This window comes from Clupea harengus, unplaced genomic scaffold (genome assembly GCF_900700415.2).
Source record: "Clupea harengus unplaced genomic scaffold, Ch_v2.0.2, whole genome shotgun sequence".
Classification (NCBI taxonomy): Eukaryota; Metazoa; Chordata; class Actinopteri; order Clupeiformes; family Clupeidae; genus Clupea; species Clupea harengus.
In genome coordinates, this window is record NW_024879610.1 from 95,885 (window position 1) to 119,346 (window position 23,462).

General features: G+C 44.4%; 2 protein-coding genes across 5 annotated transcripts in view; both read right to left on the reverse strand.

The window, feature by feature from the left end:
• Positions 1–8,390, reverse strand: part of LOC122129257 (neurofibromin-like) — a 66,217-nt gene extending 57,827 nt beyond the window's left edge. The window contains 5 exon segments of the mRNA XM_042704244.1: positions 79–269; positions 438–521; positions 1,724–1,737; positions 1,740–1,866; positions 7,608–8,390. Coding sequence (XP_042560178.1) covers positions 79–269; positions 438–521; positions 1,724–1,737; positions 1,740–1,866; positions 7,608–7,667 — 476 coding nt within the window. The 5' untranslated portion in view covers positions 7,668–8,390.
• A 734-nt stretch (positions 8,391–9,124) lies between these two features.
• On the reverse strand, positions 9,125–23,301 carry LOC122129258 (galectin-9-like). 4 transcript variants are annotated; one of them, XM_042704248.1, is made up of 10 exons: positions 23,021–23,301; positions 22,501–22,589; positions 21,762–21,930; positions 21,483–21,602; positions 21,322–21,348; positions 21,071–21,160; positions 20,771–20,803; positions 11,384–11,472; positions 10,625–10,781; positions 9,125–10,218 (listed from the first exon to the last, which is right to left on the reverse strand). In XM_042704248.1, exons 1-10 carry the CDS (start codon positions 23,045–23,047, stop codon positions 10,072–10,074), a joined length of 948 nt encoding a protein of 315 aa, XP_042560182.1. In that variant the 5' UTR covers positions 23,048–23,301; the 3' UTR covers positions 9,125–10,071. The 4 variants fall into 4 exon arrangements, with proteins under 4 accessions (XP_042560182.1, XP_042560181.1, XP_042560179.1 ...); XM_042704247.1 differs by having other exon boundaries at positions 21,331–21,348; positions 21,732–21,930; positions 23,021–23,297; XM_042704245.1 differs by having other exon boundaries at positions 21,732–21,930; positions 23,021–23,296.
• Between the last annotated feature and the right edge of the window lie 161 nt (positions 23,302–23,462).

The following is a 23,462-nucleotide window of genomic DNA, read 5'->3' on the forward strand; positions in this document are numbered from 1 at the left end:
CCGTGTGGAGATGCGGCTGAAGACAGTGTGTGTGTGTGTGTAAGGCACAAGGTGTGTGTGTGTCATGAGGGCGTGTACCGTGTGGAGATGCGGCTGAAGACGGCGTTGAAGTTGTTGCAGCTGAGGGAGAAGAGCACCCCGGAGGCGGAGGCTCGGAGCTGCGCGGCGTACTGGTGGCCCTCACGGTACGTGTGGATGAAGTGGCAGATCTCCGGCAGGAGCTGCTTCACCAGCATCGTCTCGTCCAGACGCATGCTGTCCTTCGGTTGCTGGAGGGGGGGAGAGAGAGAGAGTTAGTTCACATTTAAACATCTAGATTTAAAATATCAATTATAAATATACAGTCGACAGGCAATATGTGGTGTGTTGTGGGTATGGGTGCGTGGGTGTGTGTGTGTGTGTGTGGTGGTTTTGGGTGTGTGGTGTGTGAACCTCACCCCTGCGAGGCACTTCTCCAGAGTGTCCAGGATGATAAGCTGAGAGAGATAGAGGTTCTTCTCCGCCGCCTCCCCGAATATTCGCTGAAAGACACACATTCACCCCGTTACGTTACAGATACACACATTCATGTTGTTACGTTACACAGACACACATTCATGCCGTTACTTTACACAGACACACATTCATGTTGTTATGTTGTACATATACACATTCATGCCGCTACATTATACAGAAACACATTCATGCTGTTATGTTATACAGACACACAATCACGCCGTTACGTTACAAAGACACACAATCACGCCGTTACGTTACACAGACACACATTCATGCTGTTATGTTACACAGACACACATTCATGCTGTTATGTTACACAGACACACATTCACGCCGCTACATTACACAGAAACACATTCATGTTGTTATGTTGCACATATACACATTCACGCCGCTACATTACACACACACATTCATGTTGTTACATTACACAGACACACATTCATATTGTTACGTTATATAGACACACATTCATGTTGTTACGTTACAGACACACATTCATGCTGTTATGTTATACAGACACACAGAGTAAAAGACATCCTTTCCCATTCCTGACAATGCTGTATCATGCCCTAAGAGGAATCACTCGATCAGTTTCTTATTTCATGATGAACCACTGTATTAATGAGAAGACTGGTAAACACTTCCTGTTTCCTCTGCCTTTCCTTATTACTGTTATTGTTTGTTTAAGTAGGCGACGTTCTTAGCTATTAATGTTTATATTACACGGCCCTCGTTTCATTGTAACTATACCATCTCATATAACACGTCAACATCCTGTGTGTGACGGTATACTGATCCTCTGTAATTACGTAGTCTTAAACATAACTCTCATCCCAACTCCAACACTAGTTTTAAGGCCAACAGGCCTGTGCCACCAGGACAATAATCCAACACTATGCATGTTATAATATATAGTTGGTACTGTATATAGTCATTACACCAGTATCAAACACTACATTACTCTTTATTACCCTGTATAATAAATATAATAATATAATAAATACAACATAACCAAGAGCACTGAACAGTACTTGTAACAAGGGCTAGGCTAAAGTAAGTGGTGCCAAAAGTTGTGTGCTTTTTCTAATGGAAACCCACTATGGTGATTAAAGCTGACTAACACTGAGAGGAACAAGGGCAGAAAGGTAGACCGTATCAGAGCTGACATCAGCCCTAGAGCCTTAGAGCTGGACATCAGTGACTCCTGGGAGAGGCTCCTCACCATGTTGTTGACATCTTCAGTATGTTGGTCAGGCCGCTGATGACCAGTGAGAACTTGTACTTGGAGACGTTGATGAGGCATTCCTTATTGTGCTCAGTGCTGACTTTGGAGTGAGTGTTCTGTTGGCCCACTTTGACCGGAAGCTAGATAGGAGAAGAAGAAGAAGAAGAAGATCAGAAGAGGACATCAAAATGTGTGCAGGCATAATCCACAACATTGACACACTGGTAAAAGCAAAGCTAACATAACATTAAGAAGTTCTCATTCGTTGGTATGTAGTGATATGTCAAGCAATCAACACCAGATATATCATTATCAGTGCATTGGTACATATATCACCCATCACATATCACTTAGTCACTGGACTCTAGAGTTTTAATGCTTTGGTCCCCGTGTGGCTTTGTCTGGACATTGGCCAGGGACAGGGTTGGTTCTCAGGAACCGGAGAGCAAAGAGAACTGTGGAGAACATAGTGCTGCGTGGTTCCATGAAATAAAAAGCCCACTTCTGCAGCTGGACTGAGACAGTGGAACAATAAAAGGCAGGAAGAGGCTGACCACCGGAAAACCGTTGGGGTCCACGGCCCTCACTAAGGACTATCCCCTACCCACGCAGGTCTCAGGCGCGAATGCAAACACACACACACCAAACACACACACAGAAAAGGCCGCGCAGGGAGACCCACGGAGGAATTTCTAGATGAATGCAAACACACACACACACAAATGGGAAACAAAGAAGCCTTTGGGCCTCACCCAAGCCTCTGTGTCCATCTGCACACCTGCAGTGGACTGTGTGCACTGAGGAACATATGCATGCTAATGGACCAGAGGAGAAAAAGCTTCCTTCCCGTTCCCCAAGTCTAGTCGTTTTGGGACCGTACCATCAGCCTCACCTGGACCGTACCATCAGCCACACCTGGACGTCTCGGGCGGGCCAAAAGAGAAGCCTACCAGCTGGGCAAACGGTGTGTTTCAGTACGAACACGCATGTGTGATGGACGGACTGCCTGTCTGCGCGCGCGCACAAACAAACACACACACACACTCACAGGATTGTAAGATAGAGACTGCGTTACTCACTCCAACATGAGAAGGAAATTGTGTAAATAAAAATCCCCTGACCAAACCTCTCCTTGCCCCTCTTTCTTTCTGGCTTTCTCTCTCACACACACAGAGACACAGCACAGACTGTTGAAGCCTGCATCCACATCTCCACATCCACACACACACACACACACAACAAGTCAGTGGACACACAGGGTACTTTGTTTCTCGCCACACTCTGAAATTCCTCCGTGGGTCACCCTACGAGGCCTTTTTCCGTGTGTGTGTGTGTGTGTGTGTGTGTGTGTGTGTGTGTGTGTGTGTGTGTGTGTGTGTGTGTGGCAGCTTTGGGCCACCCGGTGGGGAGACAGGAAGAGTCCACATCCCCTCGTCCACCGCCCCAACACTGCAGGACACACCACCAGCACGTGGGAGGAGCCACGGCAGTCAGACAGAGGGTGTGTATGGGGGAAAAGGGGCTTGAAAACACACACACACACACACACACACACACACACACACACACACACTCACTCAGACACAGATATTTATGAGGCCTCTTCCAAGACTGCATTCACAGAGCCTCTCAGTCGGCTGGCCTTGACTGGCCAGGTCAGAGCTTATAAGAGCAGCAGAGGTTACAAACCGGAAGAGAGAGAGAGAGAGAGAGAGTTCCCACCTTCTAACTGTTCTTCAGAACTCAGAATCCAGAATCCAGAATTTAGAACATGAATTCTAGAATTCAGGTGATCTGGCAACAGATATTAAAGGCAGGGAAGCAGACTGCCAATCGGAAGAACACACTTGACATTGGCTTGCCCATGTGAATCTTCACAATCCCCCGAGAGAGACAGACTGCGGCTGCTTCACAGATGACTTACTTAGGGTCGAAGCATAGGCCTCTGAATACATGGTGCCACATTTAGACAATGCCACTGATGATTTCAGTGCCTTTATTGATTGCATTTCAAGAGACGGTGTATGAAATAATCCTTAGTGCTGAGATCATCAGTGATGTCTGAATAATAAAAGCGAGAACGGAGTGTAAGACACTAGTGCAGACATAGTTCTCTAGAACTGATCGGTATCAAGTGCTAATGCACATGCTTGGTGTAGAGTTAAGGAGGCGAGCTGAAAGCAGGCTTAAGGCACTACACACACACAGAATCCTATTTAGTGATTATCTTCAAGTTTAACTGGGTTTAGCAATGAGCGATATCTTTAATCTCAATTACAATTCTGTTTAATTGCTGTTAGTGACATTCCCCCACAAAGACTCCAGAATGGTCAAAGAGGGTCCTTGTACAACTGAGATTTAGCTCACCCATACTACTTATCAGTGACGTGCAGTCAGATTCAAAATTCAGCCAAAATTCAAACGTAAAAATGTTTATTAAATAATTGTATTTAATAAACTTGTATTTGTATTTTTACTGATTATTCTTGTGATTTATATATGCAATATGTGTGTTATTCCAATCGTTTAGACGTTACAATGACAAATGTAGCAGTTACGCATAATCAAATCCAAAAAAAATGGTAGAATAAGCAGTGCTTTTACTGTCCATTCATTGCGGACGACAATGAAAAACTCATGTTGCGCATGCGCACTTTGATCCTGTATTCTTTAACATGTACGTCGAAAAGCACAACTCTGCTGTGCCTTTGCACGTAAATATGTTATGCCAGTAATCATATACGTTACGTATCAAACATGGACCAATTAAAATCGAGATATTGCTGGACATTTGCGCAGCTGACGTCATCACACCAGCTAAGCGTAATCCCCGCGAAATTCAAAGTCAAAATGACAGCAGCGGTATCTGCCAATATCATAGAACTGAGAAATTTCTCCAAGCTCGATTTTAATGGAAAACATGAGTTACTAGCAAGAGGGAGGCCTACGCCAACCTTACATGAACTACTGCGTCTTTCAGCCCTTGCCATTCTATCAATTGAGAGCCAGAGACTATGCAAACTGAAGGCCCGTAAAGAGGAGTTTTACAACGCTGTGATCGACGTCTTCACGAGGAAAGAGCGGCGGATGGATTTTATGTACAAATAATATACCGATTGGTGAGTCAGAAACTATTTTGGGCTTAATTTTGAATTGATACGTGTGGTTGAATTAATGCCGACTGCAAGCCATTTGCCTTCATATTCAATTGAGCAGTGTGTGTTCTCATTGTTGCTGACTGACAAACATAATTTCCGCTGTGCAATAATTAAGAATAAAAATGGTTGCATTTTGATGCTGGACATTAACTGGTGTGTGTGCGTGCGTGCGTACATGTGCGATGATGTGTCATCCTGATTGGAAATTTCTTGATATCGACCGTGCGTGTGCGTACTGTTTTGATGTAGCCTATTAGCCTAAACAATAAATTAGGTAATCTGGCTTTCATAACTCAGTGCCTACCCTCTTACTGACATCACCGCACGTCACTGCTACTTATGTCACTTAAAACGGAGAACGGGACAAAAATGAGGCTTTGAAGTCAAGCCTCAAGTCAAGTCAAGTCAAGTCAAGCAAACAGTGTAACTAAAAGCACAAGTCAGGTAAGCCAGTGTAGCTCTCACAGCATTGCAGGAGGCCTTAGTGGACATGATCCGGAAACCTCCGTCATGGGGGACCAGCAGGCTGGCAAGGAAGCTTAAATGTCTCCTGGTGCTTTGGCCGTTAAGTTAAAACACACTTAATCTCATTGGTACATCAAATAAATAAATCTGTCAATAAGAAGCAAAGACTTGAATGGCTGAGAAACAGCACTCTGAGATCCACTGTGGCACTGGCCACTGTACCAAACAGCCCTGTACACCATGACACTGCAGCACTTCATGACCAGCTTCACGTGACTGAAATTTTGAAGTTAACCGTTGAGCTGATGATGTAGAAGCTTCTACAATGGCAGGCGGTGAGAAGAGTTCTGAATGGGGCCTGCTATGGCTTTTCTCCTAGCCTGGTAAGTAAGAGATACAGGTTACGCCAAACAGCCCTTCGTGTGCATGGCAGAAGGCAGGAATCAAACAGCACAACAGTAGTCATATTCTACAACTAAACCTAACACACACCAACACTTATCTCCATGGCGTACTCAGGCATAGACTAGCAGCTAAACTTTTCCGCATTACATACATGCATAGGACTACACCTCAAACGCATCAAAACTTTTCCCAAATTCATACATTTCTATCGTCAACAAGTTTAAATCACGTTTATCATTCTTAATATAAACGCAACAAGTCATTTTCACAATTATTCAATTTCAAGTAAACCTGTAAACGTTGTAGACCTAAAACCAGATTTGAACAGACCGCCAGGGTGTGTAGCAAAGCACTGCACAGGTATAACTATGCATCTCCTCTTACAAACCCTCACACATACTGATAAGGTATAGCTACTGCTAAGCACACTTGAAACATCAACAGTCAACCATTACAGGGCAGAGACAGGCCCAAGTGCAATGGATTTGGATGCCTCTTTATGCGGAGACAGAACTCTACTTTGGCTTATTTCATGAATGGGAAAACAAGGACTTTCTGTGACAGCTGCTTAGTCTGGGCAACAGTGAACGTTTAACTTGCAACGTGACCAATTCTTCAGCTTCCATTCTGTCTTTCCAGGGAAGACCATTCTCTTTCCAAGTTTCCTCAATGGTTTCAACAGCTTGTACCGATTGGAACGTTTTAGTTGATGATTACCAAGACCAGGAGTGTCTCAGAGACATTTCTTCCCATAGTATCTAATTTGATAACGGTCAACATAATGTGAAGGCAGATTAACAACAGTCAGTTAGCTGTAAATGTAAAAGTCAATATGTGGACTTTGCCTTCAAACATGGCTAATACTGCACGTGATCGGAAATCGTCCTGCACATAGAATTTAACAGCCTACACAATTTATGACGTTTTGAGTTTAAGGTGGTAGCCTACTGAGTCACATCTTGTCTACATTACATGAAGAAGGTGGCATGTGGTACGGCCTAATCAGGAAGGCAGTAGCAATGGACTCAACCTGTCACAATTAGAGGATCATTGTTTTTATTTACACATAGGATCAGCTGTTGTGATTGTCTCAGACATTGACAGCATGATATTCATGTAATCATGACCAAACTAAGCATTTCCCGGTTCAATGCACTAAACCTAAATCGTGCAATTATTTGTACTGATTAGCTAATCTATGTATACAGAAATGAGTAGAGTAAACTACCAGCTAGCCGTAGCACTTGAATGCGTGAGAATAGACAGCTTGCAGTGGACGTTTGAACTGAAATATAACTATTCAGTCAGACGTAACGAAGCATAGCCAGATGCCGTTAACCATTCACTTCGGCACCTGGGCGATTGAGTCCGGGAGGCTGGGTAGTTAGCGCTGGCACGCCAGTTAGCCGAACATCTGAGGTGGGTTGATGCTGTGTGAATCTAGCCGAATACCAGAATGCCTCGATGCCTTTGTGTCACAGAGTTCCTTTTTGACATCGTCAATCTAACAAAGCCTGCGATTTTCGTTTGTGCTCCCCTGCATAAACGATAAAGAGTCACCTGTGTGGCTCGTAATATAAGTTAGATGTCTGATGTCTCAGTCTTGTCCTTTAAGTAGAACTAACGTTAGCAGGCTCTCTTGTTTTGCCTGATGCAGTCCTGCACAGGAGTGGTGGTGGGCAAACGAGCTATCAAATCGCAATCCGCAATCCTAGCATATCGAAACATAGCCGACCTATAGCTACCAAACTACACGGATGTCACAAATTCAGCAACAGCCTACAAAGTGTAATATAGTCCACAAGCCACAAACACATTATAGCATTTACAAATATCTTGTAGGTTATACATACCTGATCGTCAAATCTATTAATTACGGCCTGAACCCATTCTACGGGTTTATGCGCCGCCATAGCGGGCCAAGACGCTGCCGCGACAGGCTTCTTGTTATCCCCCAGCGAATTATGTATTTCTTCTCAATTGCGAATGATAAATCCTTGATTACTGATAAAAGCACCAAGAGGTGGGGGTGGTTTGTTGTTCTCTCGTTTCTCAATCAGAAACACCACCACGCCGCCATGACAGTGCCGGAAGTTTAAATCCTCCTTTCCAGGCAGCGACACACAGCAGTGAAGCTGCTGTGATGGACAACTACTGCGCCTGCGTTGCCTCATAACTAGTGTATGCAGAGTGCGAGAGAATGAATACCCGAAAAGAAGGTGTGTGTGCGTGTGTATGTGTGTTTTCATTCATGTTACTTTGCCCCGTGTTGCTACAATTAACGTCATTACCTCCCTGATCTGAATAATGTGCTTATAGGGGCTGTTATCCGGATCAGTGGAACGCTGCCAGTTCTTGAGAGTTTAGAGAGTAGCCTACAACACTCATTGAATGATGAGTTTGTGGCATTTCGCTACTGAGTAGGTTTGGCTTGAAATTCATGTAATTGTACAAGAGGTGCCAAAAGTTTCAAAACTGACTATACCAGACTGTAGGCTAAAACGGCATACATCCGAGTTTAACTTCTCTCCCTCCATTCTCTATGTGGACTATATCGGGCATGACGCATTTTGTAGGCTATTTCACTTCGATATAACAGTAAACCTTCGCAAATGTAGTCATTCTCCTGTGTCAGTGTTACAAAACCAATATGGGAAATATCTTGTTTAGTGTGTGTTCGCTCATTGGGTAAAATAGGTCATACAAATTCCCCGTCAATCAGTCTATGGTCGTGCGTAATTTTCTCATCACATGGCCCAAAATGAAATCAATTCAGAATGCTTGCATGAAAAAACCCAAAGAAAGAGTGATTTGTTGCTTCCTATTTGAGTCTGGAACAATCAAGAGTTTTACGACCAGTGGGAAGCATAGGCTATCACATGTTTTATATAAGGGTTGTTCAATGAGTTACCCATCATACTGGAGGTAAAGGTGGTTTAAGAGCTGCTCACAGACTACAAGGATAATAATAATTTGACTGACTTGTTTTACTCAACCGGTGAAGAGCAAATGTCAATATCATGAGCCTCTTGAAGGCATAGTTTAGTCACAAATGAAAATTCCTGTCATTATCTCCTGTCTGTGGCTTTATTACATCGTCTGTGGCCGTTTATAATTCACAGCGAGATTAAAAGCTTTTTGGTAAAATACGAAACCATTCTTTTTTGTCCATTCCACTCTTTACCCTACTGCATGGATTGACAAGACGAGGAGAAAAGGGATCATGCTATGTATGGTCCATTTTTGTGGTCAGTTTCAGAAGTTGAGAGGATTTGACAAAAAGACGTTGGTGACTGGTTACCATTTTTTGTGTTCCACAGAAAACAAACCTACTTCTAGGACAAGGGGCAGTACATGAACACTGACACACTTTACGTTTTCCAGTGAATGATTTACTGTAACAAATTATTATATTATTCCCCATATGCAAGTACACTTGGAAATGTTCATTATCTTGAAATATATGACAATGGCCAACTTTATATGCCTGTGAAATCTGCATTCAAATATACAAGCATGCATTGTATGAAAAACATGTCCATTAGGGAATCCTAAAACGGATCATATTTTAGCGTATCGGCCTACCTGGGTTACTGGCACGTTCTAAACAAATAAGCATACACTGCCCCCTAGAGGCCATTTACGTTAACCCACCATGACTAATAGTCCAAGGGGGGGGAAAACTGTAAAGGCATTCTATTCAGACTGACATGATTTCCTACAGATTTGCAAGAACAACATCTCTCGTTCTTATCTAAAATTAAATACTGTAGAGTTACAAGTGGTGTCATGTCCGATTAACCTTTGTAAAAAAACAACAACAACAACAAAGACTATCTATTTTCTCTATTAAATGTAATATTGAATTGAGTACTGTACATCTTGTTTTCTTGCAAAGAAAACAAGCTCAAATTCATTTTTAAACAGCACAATACTAATGTTTTAACTTAGGAAGAGTTCAGAAATCCATATTTGGTGGAATAACCTTGATTTACCTTGATACACTTTCATGTGTCTTGGCATGCTCTCCACCAGTCTTTCACATTGCCGTTGGGTGACTTTATACTACTGCTAGCGCAAAAATTCAAGCAGCTCGGCTTTGTTTGAGTATAGGATGAAATAATTATGGATTGACAAGAAAATAATAGATAATGATTCCATTTAAATTTCAATTAATTTTCTACAGATATACACTTTCTTCCTAAAGAGCTGCCATCACATATGACCTAGCAGGACTACGTAAGATTCAGCTGTAAGGTAATTAAGTAGGGATACAACACCAAGGATTTCAAAGGGTGCTGTGGTTCAGCATAGACCTCAAACTTGCACAGAGGACAGGCTCACATCCCCAGTGACCTCCACAATGTCAGTCTGCTGGTGGCTCAAGTGACGGTGGTTGTAGGTGAACATCTGGATACTGTTGACAATGATCCTGAAGCATTGGGTGTCACACACAAATGCCACCTGTGATGAAGACAGATGTTATTACTCCAGCTGACAACATTGCTGTTTTCAATCATCATATCATTTTATATTATATCGTTTTTTATGGTCTTATTTTGATGCAAAGGTAGTACATATATTATGAAAGTTTCACTTTAAATCAGAGCTGAAATCCACACTTCGTTTCAAAACGTTGACCTCTCTCTCTTCCTCCTTTTAAATCATTCAAATGTATGGCCGTAAATGATATGGCAATACAACAATGTATGAAAAATGCACCGTCCTTGCCTGCTTTTTTTTTGTTTTCTTCCAAAAGATCAAAAACAGTATTGTGAGGAGATTACACATTCAACACCACATGATGTATGTTAAGTATTTCATCTTAGTTTCTTGTTACATGAGCAGGTATAACCAGTGAAGAGGCTACCGTGAATGGCTGTCCACAGTGAAAGGGCATCCCACCGGACCTTTCCTCGGACCCCCACTTATTATCCATGTGACTATTGCGCACCACGGTATTCTCTTTGAACCTGGGGTTGAAGTGGATGGCTATTCCCGAGTTTGAACGCAGGTTTATGATGAACCTGCAATGAGATCATGAGGTGTTTATCACACTGGCTGTGTTTCCTGTTTTTTTTTTACAGCCCATGTTTTATATATACAATATATATATATATATATATATATATATATATATAGATTGATCCCAATAATATGACAATGCATGCTAGCAAGGACATCCTGGTCAGTGCAATCCCAATATTTGTTATAACAAACAAATATGTACACACCCGAGTACTCACCGTTAGCTTGTTCACCCAGCAGGGTACACACCCGAGTACACACCTGTTAGCTTGTTCACCCAGCAGAGTACACACCCGAGTACACACCTGTTAGCTTGTTCACCCAGCAGAGTACACACCCGAGTACACACCTGTTAGCTTGTTCACCCAGCAGAGTACACACCCGAGTACACACCTGTTAGCTTGTTCACCCAGCAGAGTACACACCCGAGTACACACCTGTTAGCTTGTTCACCCAGCAGAGTACACATCCGAGTACACACCTGTTAGCTTGTTCACCCAGCAGAGTACACACCTGAGTACACACCTGTTAGCTTGTTCACCCAGCAGAGTACACACCCGAGTACACACCTGTTAGCTTATTCACCCAGCAGAGTACTCACCCGTTAGCTGGTTGGATTGGAATGCCTTGGATGGTGATGGTCTTCCCAGGATACAATCCGCCTTGAATAACAGTCTTGTATGGAACAATCTGTGTAGGTTTTGTAAATAAACAAATGTTCCAACAGATGTAAAATGTGTCAAAACAAAGTTCCTGCCTCTTGAAAATGGGTAGTACAGAGTTATGCTATTATGTCCATTTATGCCAGTATGCCAGTATGCCAGTGATGGAACTTGATATTACCATTCATTTATAGACTTCCATTGCATTGCAAGCATGTTCTCCTGTGTGTGTGTGTGCCATGTCTATTAATAGTCTTGGTACACCTTTGTTTAAAGCCCCTAGCAGACATCCTCCCTGCCCCAGGTGGAGGAATACACATCCATTGTCCACCATTTTGGGCCTGTGTGTGTTCCTTCATAGGAACATCCCCTCCCACTCACATGCCCCCTTCCCCACATTGACCTGTAACAAACCTATCACCCCCAATGTATCCTCCCATGATTGACTGGTATTTAACCTGTAACACTGTGGTGCCTCCAGTCTTTTTGCCTGCCTCTACTTGATGTTGGAATTGACTCCCTGCAGGAGCACCTTGAAATACACCTCCAGAAATATTCTATTCGCCTCGTGGTCTTTTGTCTAGAAGAGTGTCGGCCTAAGAATCCCCGTCACATGGTCCTTCGAGCGCGGGTTAGATATGAAATCTATCCGAATACAGCAAGGGGATCCGAGCCGACGCTAAGGCATTGTGAACGGGACAGGTAAGCGATTTACGCTAATTCTATGTGCGGAAAATTGTTTGAGAGTGAGAGACAGAGAAGATAGATATATATTAAGTCGAGAAAGATACATTTTACTCTCTACACATCCGGCGCTAAGGCGAACGGCGCAAAGGCATTGAATTCCAAGCATAGTCCCGCTAAAATTGTTATTCAGCGCTATAGACGCGTGCTTTACGAGCACAGCGGCAGACCTTGTCATTAGGTGGTGTAGACGCGTGTTATACAAAGCACAGCGGCAGCCGTCTTATTTGGGAGGCGCTAGTGTCTAGACTATACACTGTGTCTGAGAGATTCGGTGGGCTCCGTGTTGTCGCGCCATACAAAACAGAGATAAGTCTCCCATCGAAAAACCTCTCAAATCGGGGTAGCTAGTTGGACCTGTACGAATGTGATAGAGAGCTCTCATCTGCCAAGCGATTTTCTGCACATAGGAAAAAGTCCCGTTCGCTAAATTGACCTATATTGTTATTACTACGACCACAGCGAATCAATCTTTTGGCGGTCTGTTTCAAGCGTGCTGTGTTGTGTTTAACTTTGTTGTCTGGTCAAAGCAAAATCTTGGTCTGATTTAATATGGCTGCTTTAAAATCTGCTCCTGTTACTACTGTATCTTTGGCACGCTTTGTTCTGGAGACGCAATTGAAAAGATGCGATAAAATGAAAAGAGATGGATGGTGTAGCGAGTGGGGCATTGGACAGAGTTTGGACTGGTGGTCTGGTTTAAAGAGCCAAAAGCAAAAGGCAAAATATGGCATGTATTTGTGTGCTCTGTTGATTGATAAGCAAAACGACATTACGCCGCCTCCTGCCCATGCCACTATCTATCGTAATGTTTCTGCTCTCCCATGCGCTCCCATTGTTCCTGGTCCGCAGATTTTGAACCCCCCTATGGCTCCAGTTCAACTGTTTCAGGGACACGAACCAACTGTGAACACTTACTCACAGTCTATTGCAAAATGTCTTAAAGATTTCAAAGATAATATACAAGAATTGTCTCGAAATGGCCTTGCCAGCGTTGTTGATTCATATGCAGCTAGGCATGCTGAGAAAGAACCATTCTTTGATTATGTTAAGCGTTTTGAAGATCGCCATAGACATTACTGTGAGGTAAAGGGCGATTGGACTGTGACCCTGGATTCTGCTGTGATGATTCATACTGCAGTTTCTGGGCTTAATTCTGAACTTAAGACTCTATATTTTAACACACTACCCCCCATCAACAGATGGCTTGACTTCATACAGTGGGGCCAGCGAGGTGATATCAGCTTAGCTGAGAAAAGGCACTATCAAACGGTGTCGGCCACACGCATAGCTGCGGTGGATGGTGCTACAGGTAACGTCCCCAATCCCCATGCAAATTTAACAGCCCCTTCTGCCATGTCTACTCCCGCAGGGAACACATCGCATGGCAACCCCCCTCCGCGAGGACACTGCCATGGGTGCAAACAGGAGGGGCACTGGGTTAACAAATGTCCTGATAAGATACCTGGATACCGTAATAAGCGGAATTCAAACCGTAGACAGGCCTTTGACAGGGATGCTAAGCTTATGGAACAAATGCGCGAATTCTTTGCTGCTATGAACGGTAAAGATCAGCCAGCATAAAATCAGTGGCCTCTGCTTCAGAGGTAGTACTCTTAGATGCCCGTCCCCTTATCCCAGCTCTCCTCGGAGGACAGCTCTTTCGTGGATACCGAGCCATCGGTTAGTGATACATGTAAACACTCAATTTGTGCGAATTAAATGGCCAGGTTACAGCAACTCAGTCCCCATCTCCCCACGGTTTATGCAATTTTGGGCCGGACCCTGCCAAGAGGGGTCCATAATAGGTATTGATATTCTCCATCAAATTGAAGCTAAGATTTTGCTTGATGTACATGAAATTGACCCCCCCCCCCCTCTTTGCGCGTGCCCTCCCCCTTCATAGGTAAACGCAACCCTAACGTGGCATCGGTGAGCGCTCCAGCTCCATCCCCCAGCCACACGTTGATCGTCACACATTTCCCTGACCCCTCCGCACTTTTAACGAGTCTAACGAGTCATATTATGTTTTCAGCCTTAGATATATCTAACGGTCTTATCATTCTTTGCCGTTTACTGCTGAATCCATCCCCATATTCATCAAATTGTCGCTGAAGTCAGTTGTTAGTGTTGTGCAATATTGTGATGATTTATTGATAGCATCCCCAAACAAAGTGCATGATGTGCCAACTCCTAATTTGACTTTTAAAGGCATCGACGACTGCGGGAGTCAAACTGAATCTCCGCAAAGTTAAGATTAGTTTATCTGAAATTACTGTGTCACTGATTGGTAGCCATGGTCGAGCCCCCTTGCCAGAACGAATGAAATCCTAAAGGTGGCAATGGTGAATCAACAGGCGCCGACCACAAATGTAAATAACAGCGATTATGTTTTCCACACAGTCCTTTCTTATGGCCTTGTTTGGAAAAAGAGGGGATACTTGGCAGACTTGACGACTACAGACACCGATTAGTCACGCCAGCAAAATCACGACTCGATTGTTTTCACAAGTACCGCACAAACTGGTGTGACGACCCCGCCTCTTCTGGTGGCTGGGAGAGCTACTTGTCTTTGTATTACAGATGCCCCGCAGGTGTGGCCAGCTCGTTCGTTATTGGGAACACCTGGGTCTGCTACTATAAGAGCACCGCCCACGGATTTCATGGGAGATTCAGAGAGAGAGAGAGATCGCGTGGAAACCTTGCTCCCTACTGCTCGTCTTGGGCAATGATCATCGCTCCGTACCTATTGAGATACAACATTCCATCTACTGCCCTAGCATGCATACATACACTACAACCTTACTGACTCACTGACTGCCCCATCTCACCGTAGTCTGGCCTGGTAATATACCCTAGTTGCTAAATAAAAGCATACTGTTTGGCGTTAAATCCTGTGTGACTCTCTTTTATTTGGCATGCCTGTGAGCCGGGCATGACAAATTGGGGGCTCGTCCTGTTTTGAATTCAGAGTTATTTTGGTGGTGCACGTTAGCTGGTTGTTCGTTGTGGCCCGAGTTGGGAAAAACTACTGGACAAGGGAAGGTAAGTGGACGTGCTGGGGTAATTGTGGTTGAGCTGAAGCTATTTGTTCCCTGTTAGGCACAGCAGCGTTGCTTCTTTGAGTTTCGCTGGTTTGTTTTTTTAGTAGTGTTGGGGTGAAAGCGGCTGGAGCGGTTGTCTCGGGAGCATCGCCGTGGTGATAGGGTTGTTGCCAGTGACTGGTCGCTTCCCTTTACCAGCGGTGTTGAGTGCGTAATTACCCGCCGCGAGTAACCACATGAAGACCAGGTGAGTTAGGTAGCTAATATTTGGGTTAGGCAGATAGAGGGGACGCTCTTCTTTTACGGGTTACAGCCAGCGCGTCCACTACTGAAAAATGTCTCAGCTTGAGGATTTTTTTGTGACTCCATCGGAGTTGTTTTTAGAGGATTGCACTAAAGACCAGCTGTTAAAAATTGCAGACCATTATGAGATAGTCATCAGTGATAAGAGGCTGAAAGATACGGTAAAATCGATATTGAAGGCGAACTTGCAGGAGCGGAAAGTGTTGCCGGGTAAACCAGGAAGCGTTGTGGGGGATGCTCCTGGTAGTACAAGTTTAACTTTTGAACAACAGAAGGAGTTGCTATTGTTGCAAATGGCGCACGACAAAATTAAGTGCGAGGCAGAGCAGGATAGGATCAGCTTGGAGCGGGAGAAGTTGAGTTTGCTCAGAGAAGGTAGGTTGAGCAGGGAAGATATGCAAGCGTTAGGTGGAGAGAGGGTTTCTGCACATAGCCGGGTGCCGCATTTTGATCTGGTGGGGAACTTGAAGCTTGTTCCAAAGTTTAATGAGAAGGACCCTGAGACTTTTTTTTCGTTATTTGAAAGAGTGGCGGACGCTAGGGGTTGGCCTGGTGCGGATCGCACGGTTATGTTACAGTGCGTACTGACCGGGAAGGCGCAGGAGGCATATGCAGCGTTGTCGGTGACGGATAGTGTGAGTTATAAATCGGTGAAGGAGGCGGTGCTTAAGGTCTATGAGATGGTGCCGGAGGCCTATCGTCAGCGGTTCAGGGAGGGTAGGAAAGAGGACAAGCAGTCCTACCTGGAGTTTGCACGAGAGCTGGTGATTACTTTTAATCATTGGCGTACAGCTTCTAGTGTAGGAAACTTTGAGGAGTTATGCGACCTGGTCCTACTGGAACAGTTTAAAAGTTCAGTTCCCTGTCCTATTGCCACCTATATAACGGAACAACAGTCAAAAACAGTGGGTGAGGCAGCTGCATTAGCAGATCAGTATGCTTTGACACACCGCAGTGACTGGGTAAAGGTGCCTAGTGGGCCTAGGGAAGGTGCAGTTGGGCGTGGAGTTTGGTCTGTGGGGTCAGGCATGCCTGAAGTGAATGGGGCAAATTGGCGTGACGTAGAGAGAGTGTGTCACTTTTGTGGGAAAAAGGGGCATGTGAAAGCGGACTGCTATGCTCTTAAGAACCGGAGTAAACCGATGAGTGTAGAGTCGGCTGCGTTATCCGCTCCAGTGGTAAGGGTGGTTCCGGATCAACATTCTCATCGGGTGTGTGAGAAAGGTCCTGGTGATTATTTGCCTTTTGTCTCAGCCGGTTTCGTTTCCTTGACGAGAGACAGTGAGAAGGTGCCGGTTAAAATCCTAAGAGATACCGGCGCATTAAGTTCATTTATTCTGGCATCAGTTCTCCCTTTCTCAGAGCAGTCTGATACTGGCGAGACGGCACTGGTACGGAGTATGGGATTGTCTGTGGTGTCTGCTCCAGTGCACCGACTGCAGCTGTTCTCAGATTTGGTGCAGGGGGAAGTGTGCCTCGCAGTGCGCCCGACGTTTCCGGTGGAAGGAGTCCAGCTTGTTCTTGGGAATAGGCTAGCTGGTGGGCATGTATGGTCGGATGTTCCTCCAAGCACGGTGGTGGGTTCTCCCCCTCGGTGAGTGGCAGTGACGGAGAGGGAAGAGTCTCATGGTTTGATCCGGCAGGTTAAGATGAAGGAGTGTCTGTATATCAGGCGTGTGTGTGTGTAAGGTAGTGTCTGTGCGTCAGGCATGCTGGGGTGTGAGTTAGTGTCTGTTCATCAGGCAAGTAAGGTAGGGTCTGTGTATCAGTCCTGTTGGGGTGTGAGTTAGTGTCTGTTTATCAGGCAAGTAAGGTAGGGTCTGTGCATCAGGCCTGCTGGGGTGTGAGTTAGTGTCTTTATCAGGCATGTTGGTGTGAAAGGTGTTGTCTGTGATTCAGGCATATCAGGGCGACCCAGGCCCTGTTGGGTGGTGCTTGTGGCTTGGTGTTATTTTTTTTTACTTGTGTGGTGTTAATCTCTCCTCTTCCTCATGAAAAAAAAGAACTGAGGTTTCGCTTCTGCCTGTGAGAGAAAGGGCTAACATCCTTTTTGTGACCAACCCTCAAAAGAGACGCGATTATTTGCCTCCATTTAATGCAGGGGGGTCTGACACATTCCCCACATCTATTTCACTCCCTTTGTTTCCAAATATTTAATTTATTTGACGTCTGGTCAGCCATGGAATACCATAGTAATTATCCCTTATGTCTGTTGCTTTTGGCACTCCTCCCTGCCTATGCTCATAGCTACCATGAAAACTTGGCTGTTGGGATGGTGGGTGACTACGCAGACACTTTAGATTATACTAACTGTTGGATCTGCCGGAATATGCCCTCAGGTTACACTGATGCCCGTCCCATATAACCTTGGAGACGTCCAAGGGAGTGTGGGCACCGGTATCAGGCCTGGTAAGCGTCTTCCTGGCTATCACAGTTATCTTAGCCTTCTACAAGACAATTGAACGTCTCTGTATTAAGGTCATCGCCATCCCCTCCAAGCCAGTTACTGCTCAGGCCTGCCTCTGGGTGGTGTTAATCTCTCCTCTTCCTCATGCAGGATACTAACAGGATCCTGGTGCTGCGGTTGAGGGGGGGGTGTTGCTCACAGGTGGAACAGCCGTTCTGGAAAAGTTTATTTTTGTTGTCGTGGTTCCGGTTAGAACCCCTTTCTTATGGGGGGGGGGGGGGTGTGACGACCCCGCCTCTTCTGGTGGCTGGGAGAGCTACTTGTCTTTGTATTACAGATGCCCCGCAGGTGTGGCCAGCTCGTTCGTTATTGGGAACACCTGGGTCTGCTACTATAAGAGCACCGCCCACGGATTTCATGGGAGATTCAGAGAGAGAGAGAGATCGCGTGGAAACCTTGCTCCCTACTGCTCGTCTTGGGCAATGATCATCGCTCCGTACCTATTGAGATACAACATTCCATCTACTGCCCTAGCATGCATACATACACTACAACCTTACTGACTCACTGACTGCCCCATCTCACCGTAGTCTGGCCTGGTAATATACCCTAGTTGCTAAATAAAAGCATACTGTTTGGCGTTAAATCCTGTGTGACTCTCTTTTATTTGGCATGCCTGTGAGCCGGGCATGACACTGGCACTATGTAAAACCACCGCACAGTGAATAATAGCAAGGAACAAGAGGGGAACGATCAAGCAGACATAGCAGTCAATATAGGCGTCTCTGCATTAGTTACTGACTTAGTGTCTGAAATTACTTTCTGTAACCCTCCAAAATGACCAAAGCATTTTCCGTCCAGCATACAACAGATGATAAAACTCAATTCGATCTGGAATGTTAATATAAAGCTAACATTGGTAATATGATAATTGTCCAGAACATCAGCGTGCTTAAGCCTCTCCAATCTAAGTTTAAGGAACCTTTTCCAGTATTGCTGGCCACTCCCACATCAGTGTTAGTGGACACGGCGAAATCAACATCTAAATGGTACCATCTTTCCCAGACCAAGAGTTTTGCTTGACTACCCGCCGGCTAAATGTTGCATGTTGTACTAACTTACTACTTATGACGGTCATACCTGATGTGTAAGTAGGTCTGGTATGGCCATGCTCGTCTTTATGTTCATGTCCCATGGGTTGTCTGTGTCTATTGTGAAATGTACTGTATTATCCTGTGAATCTGCCTGTGTCAATCAGTGCCCTGCTCTGCCAACTGCCTCTGCTATGCATACTGTCACCCGTTTCCTGTCTCCTCAGATACAGTGGACATGGATGCACCCAGGCTGCTGCACCGACCCCATCCCCATCATCTGGGTCCCGAGAGCACATCACAGACCAGGAGGATTCTACCAACACCCCCTGACTGTCTCAGTCACACCCAAGGCGCGGTTACACGAGGTCCTACCATCAACCACTGACTTCCTTCGACCCCTTCTCCAATCTGGACATTGCCTGCATTACCACTCCATGAACTGAATTGCCCTTGAATGTTTAGGCTCATATATGACAATATAGTAGTCTGTGCAGGGAAAGGGTATAATTTGGTAAATTGGGTTGGTGGATGCGCAACTATCACTCACAGCGTAACATAAGAGCTGCTGCAACACAGAGCTGCAGAAGAATTTCCCCTCAAAAAAAAGAACTGAGGTTTCGCTTCTGCCTGTGAGAGAAAGGGCTAACATCCTTTTTGTGACCAACCCTCAAAAGAGACGCGATTATTTGCCTCCATTTAATGCAGGGGGGTCTGACACATTCCCCACATCTATTTCACTCCCTTTGTTTCCAAATATTTAATTTATTTGACGTCTGGTCAGCCATGGAATACCATAGTAATTATCCCTTATGTCTGTTGCTTTTGGCACTCCTCCCTGCCTATGCTCATAGCTACCATGAAAACTTGGCTGTTGGGATGGTGGGTGACTACGCAGACACTTTAGATTATACTAACTGTTGGATCTGCCGGAATATGCCCTCAGGTTACACTGATGCCCGTCCCATATAACCTTGGAGACGTCCAAGGGAGTGTGGGCACCGGTATCAGGCCTGGTAAGCGTCTTCCTGGCTATCACAGTTATCTTAGCCTTCTACAAGACAATTGAACGTCTCTGTATTAAGGTCATCGCCATCCCCTCCAAGCCAGTTACTGCTCAGGCCTGCCTCTGGGTCAAATCCCCAGCGTAGAAACATTGCATAGGTGTGGACATGGCAGAGGGGAGTCTCATGCACCTGTGGTAGCTGTATGTTCAAGTCTTAAGATGTGAATATTTACATATTCAAATAGGGGACTGATGGAAATTGATATTACCATTAATTTATAGACTTACATTGCATTGCAAGCATGTTCTCCTGTGTGTGTGTGTGCCATGTCTATTAATAGTCTTGGTACACCTTTGTTTAAAGCCCCTAGCAGACATCCTCCCTGCCCCAGGTGGAGGAATACACATCCATTGTCCACCATTTTGGGCCTGTGTGTGTTCCTTCATAGGAACATCCCCTCCCACTCACATGCCCCCTTCCCCACATTGACCTGTAACAAACCTATCACCCCCAATGTATCCTCCCATGATTGACTGGTATTTAACCTGTAACACTATGGTGCCTCTTCAGTCTTTTTGCCTGCCTCTACTTGATGTTGGAATTGACTCCCTGCAGGAGCACCTTGAAATACACCTCCAGAAATATTCTATTCGCCTCGTGGTCTTTTGTCTAGAAGAGTGTCGGCCTAAGAATCCCCGTCACCAGCTTATCAGTTTTAAACAGCACTTACGTAAGATGGAGAAGGGCTGTAAGGTGGAGGTGCCTGTCAAGACAAATAAGGCCTTATCAACCAGTCATATCAACATTTACTTTCATAAAATGGCACTACAAGGCACGATGTCATATTAAGCTAAACAGTTTTCCCAACAAAATATCCAGTATTACAGAAGCAATAACAAACCGTTCCTAAACTGTCTTAGATATGTTATAACTTAACATTTTAACACGCACCACTTCTATACATGTTCTGCAGTTACATACAATGAGAGCAACAAGTGCTTTGTGTTAGAGCGGCTCTAAGCCGACCTACCATGGTAAAAGAAGAGAAAGAAGGTGGCGCAAAAGCAGCCGCACAGGCAGCTTTGTTGGATCGTGATTTATTTCTTCCCCTGTAACTCTGCTAACAGAATAAAACAGGTAATTTGTTATGTGACAGGATTATTGACTTACATTAATTTGGCGTTAGCTAATTGATACTAGATTATTAATTTACATTCATTTGGTGTTTACTAGTAACAGTAAAAGTTTGTTTATACACAAAACAGATAAGGTGCAACTTACAGCACTCACAGGGTTTGGATGGCTTAACTGTGCAGGATAAAGATAAAAAAAGGGGGGGAAAGTGTCACACATGACTTTGGAAAACATAGCAATGTTTTATTCTGTTAAAAGTCAGCCTAGGAATACCTATTGTATGTCTATATGCCAATCAAAATGCTTACAGCGGGATTCTGAAAAGCAATTGACTGTATTTCCACTCCGCCGTTAACAAAAATGTTTCCGACACTGGAAGCAGAGATGCGGTGTTTGTATTCCATGAAATGGGCACCATTCACAACAATCTGGGTGAATGGAATGGAAAAACAGTAATCAACGTTGAAGTAAATCATTAACTATAGCCAAACAGGCGAACTATCAGCATACTTTTAAAACGTATTTCATTTTAGGAGAAAATATTGTTATATACTAACAGAATAGGAATCGTGGTTGGTCATGAATACCAAGGTGAAGTTGGCCCCGAGAGGAAGTGGTGATGGTTGCGTTCGCTCCTCTCTACCCCAACTTGATCCTTGACGCGTGTTACACACCACATAGGATCCGCCAAATCCGCCATATCGTGGGTTGAAGTGGAGGGCTACGTCTGAGCCGCACTGAAAGTCCACATTAAATCTACCGACACGGAATAGAAAAAGATTATGGGCTTACAGTATTCTACATGTTACAGGCCTGTTCCCTTAAGAATGTAGGCCCTGTTGTATTTCGCCACTACTATGGTAAACAAGGTTATTATTACTCTGGAAAGGAGTGCTGAATGAATAGGGCAATGAGGGCAGTTTTGTAGGTAATAAAACCTGAAGACTAAAACGAAACTTAAGACCTTAGAATCTGGGGCCAGCGCCACCAGTCTCTGTACCTTCTAGCGGGCTGTCAGAATCATGGACAGTCCGCCCACCACCCCCTTAGAAACACGTTACTAGTATGCTCACCTCAAAAGACTCATTTAACAGATGTATAGGTTACTTATTAATTAGTAAAGTGTTAACTCCTGGGATCAAACCTAGTGAAGACTGAAAAATAAAGTGAATCTCAATCTGAATTTACTTCTGCACTGTTGACTTCACAATTCCCAATTATCGCGCATATATCCGTTTTTCAGAGAGCCTACATTATAGTAGTCTGACTGGCCTTTACTTCTCCGTTAATTCCCCTATGCACTGGAAGCCAGTCAAGTGTCCATACCTTTCCGCACCAGGCAGCACTCTTCCAGTGACAGTAATTGTCTTTCCCTCGCGAAGACCACCCTTGATGGTACCAGTAAATGGTATTTTCTGAGGAAGAAGAATCGACTATCACAGGGACATGTACGGCCAACTAACTAAACATTTCAAGAGACTAAACTAAAAACAAACATATAGGCTTCCAAAAGAAAACAAGGCAACTGGATGTTTAATTCACTTATTCTTAATATGGCCCCACAAACAAAATGCATTATTTTTTTCTGCCAGGTTAGCTAGGTCTGCAGGTTAACTGCGTTAGGCTTCCAAAATGTCTATGTCAACAAATGTTAATGTTAAACTACATTAACGCCGAAGAACACATAGCTATACCGGTATGTGCCTTTAGACTTTAGGGTAAAATAGTGATGCACAATGTTACTTGATACATAATGTTGAAATCATGCTTTGACAGTAAATATTCACGCATAACGTTTGTTTGTTTTAGTTGCTTGCTTCGCTGCAAAACTGGGTATGCTACTTACCGGTGTGTAGTAACTTTGCTGATGCATTCTTCGACGTTGAGTTAAGCTTTTTTGTTAAGATTTTCAACAAAATCGATCTCTGCCTAAAGAACAGAAAGGCTGTAGAGGTAATTGATTAACCTTGTAAAAGTTAAGTTTCGGTTTCCCCTTCCTGACTGAATCGTGGCTTTATCAGCTAGTCCCACATCCGGGCACTATATGGGATCATACCACACATTTTATGGTGTGCGAAGTTACACACATGAATTACACATTGGTAAAATACATTTGGACAAATTGTTGGAAACGGCATTCTCCTTCCCTGACTGCGCTCCTGACCTACCAGGCTTTGCTCTAGGAACGACCGCAGGTGCAGTGTGTTGACCTGACCAGTCTCGTCCAAGCAGCACCGCAAGTATCGACAAGTGCAGGGCAAACAAAATAATATGCAAACATGTAATGC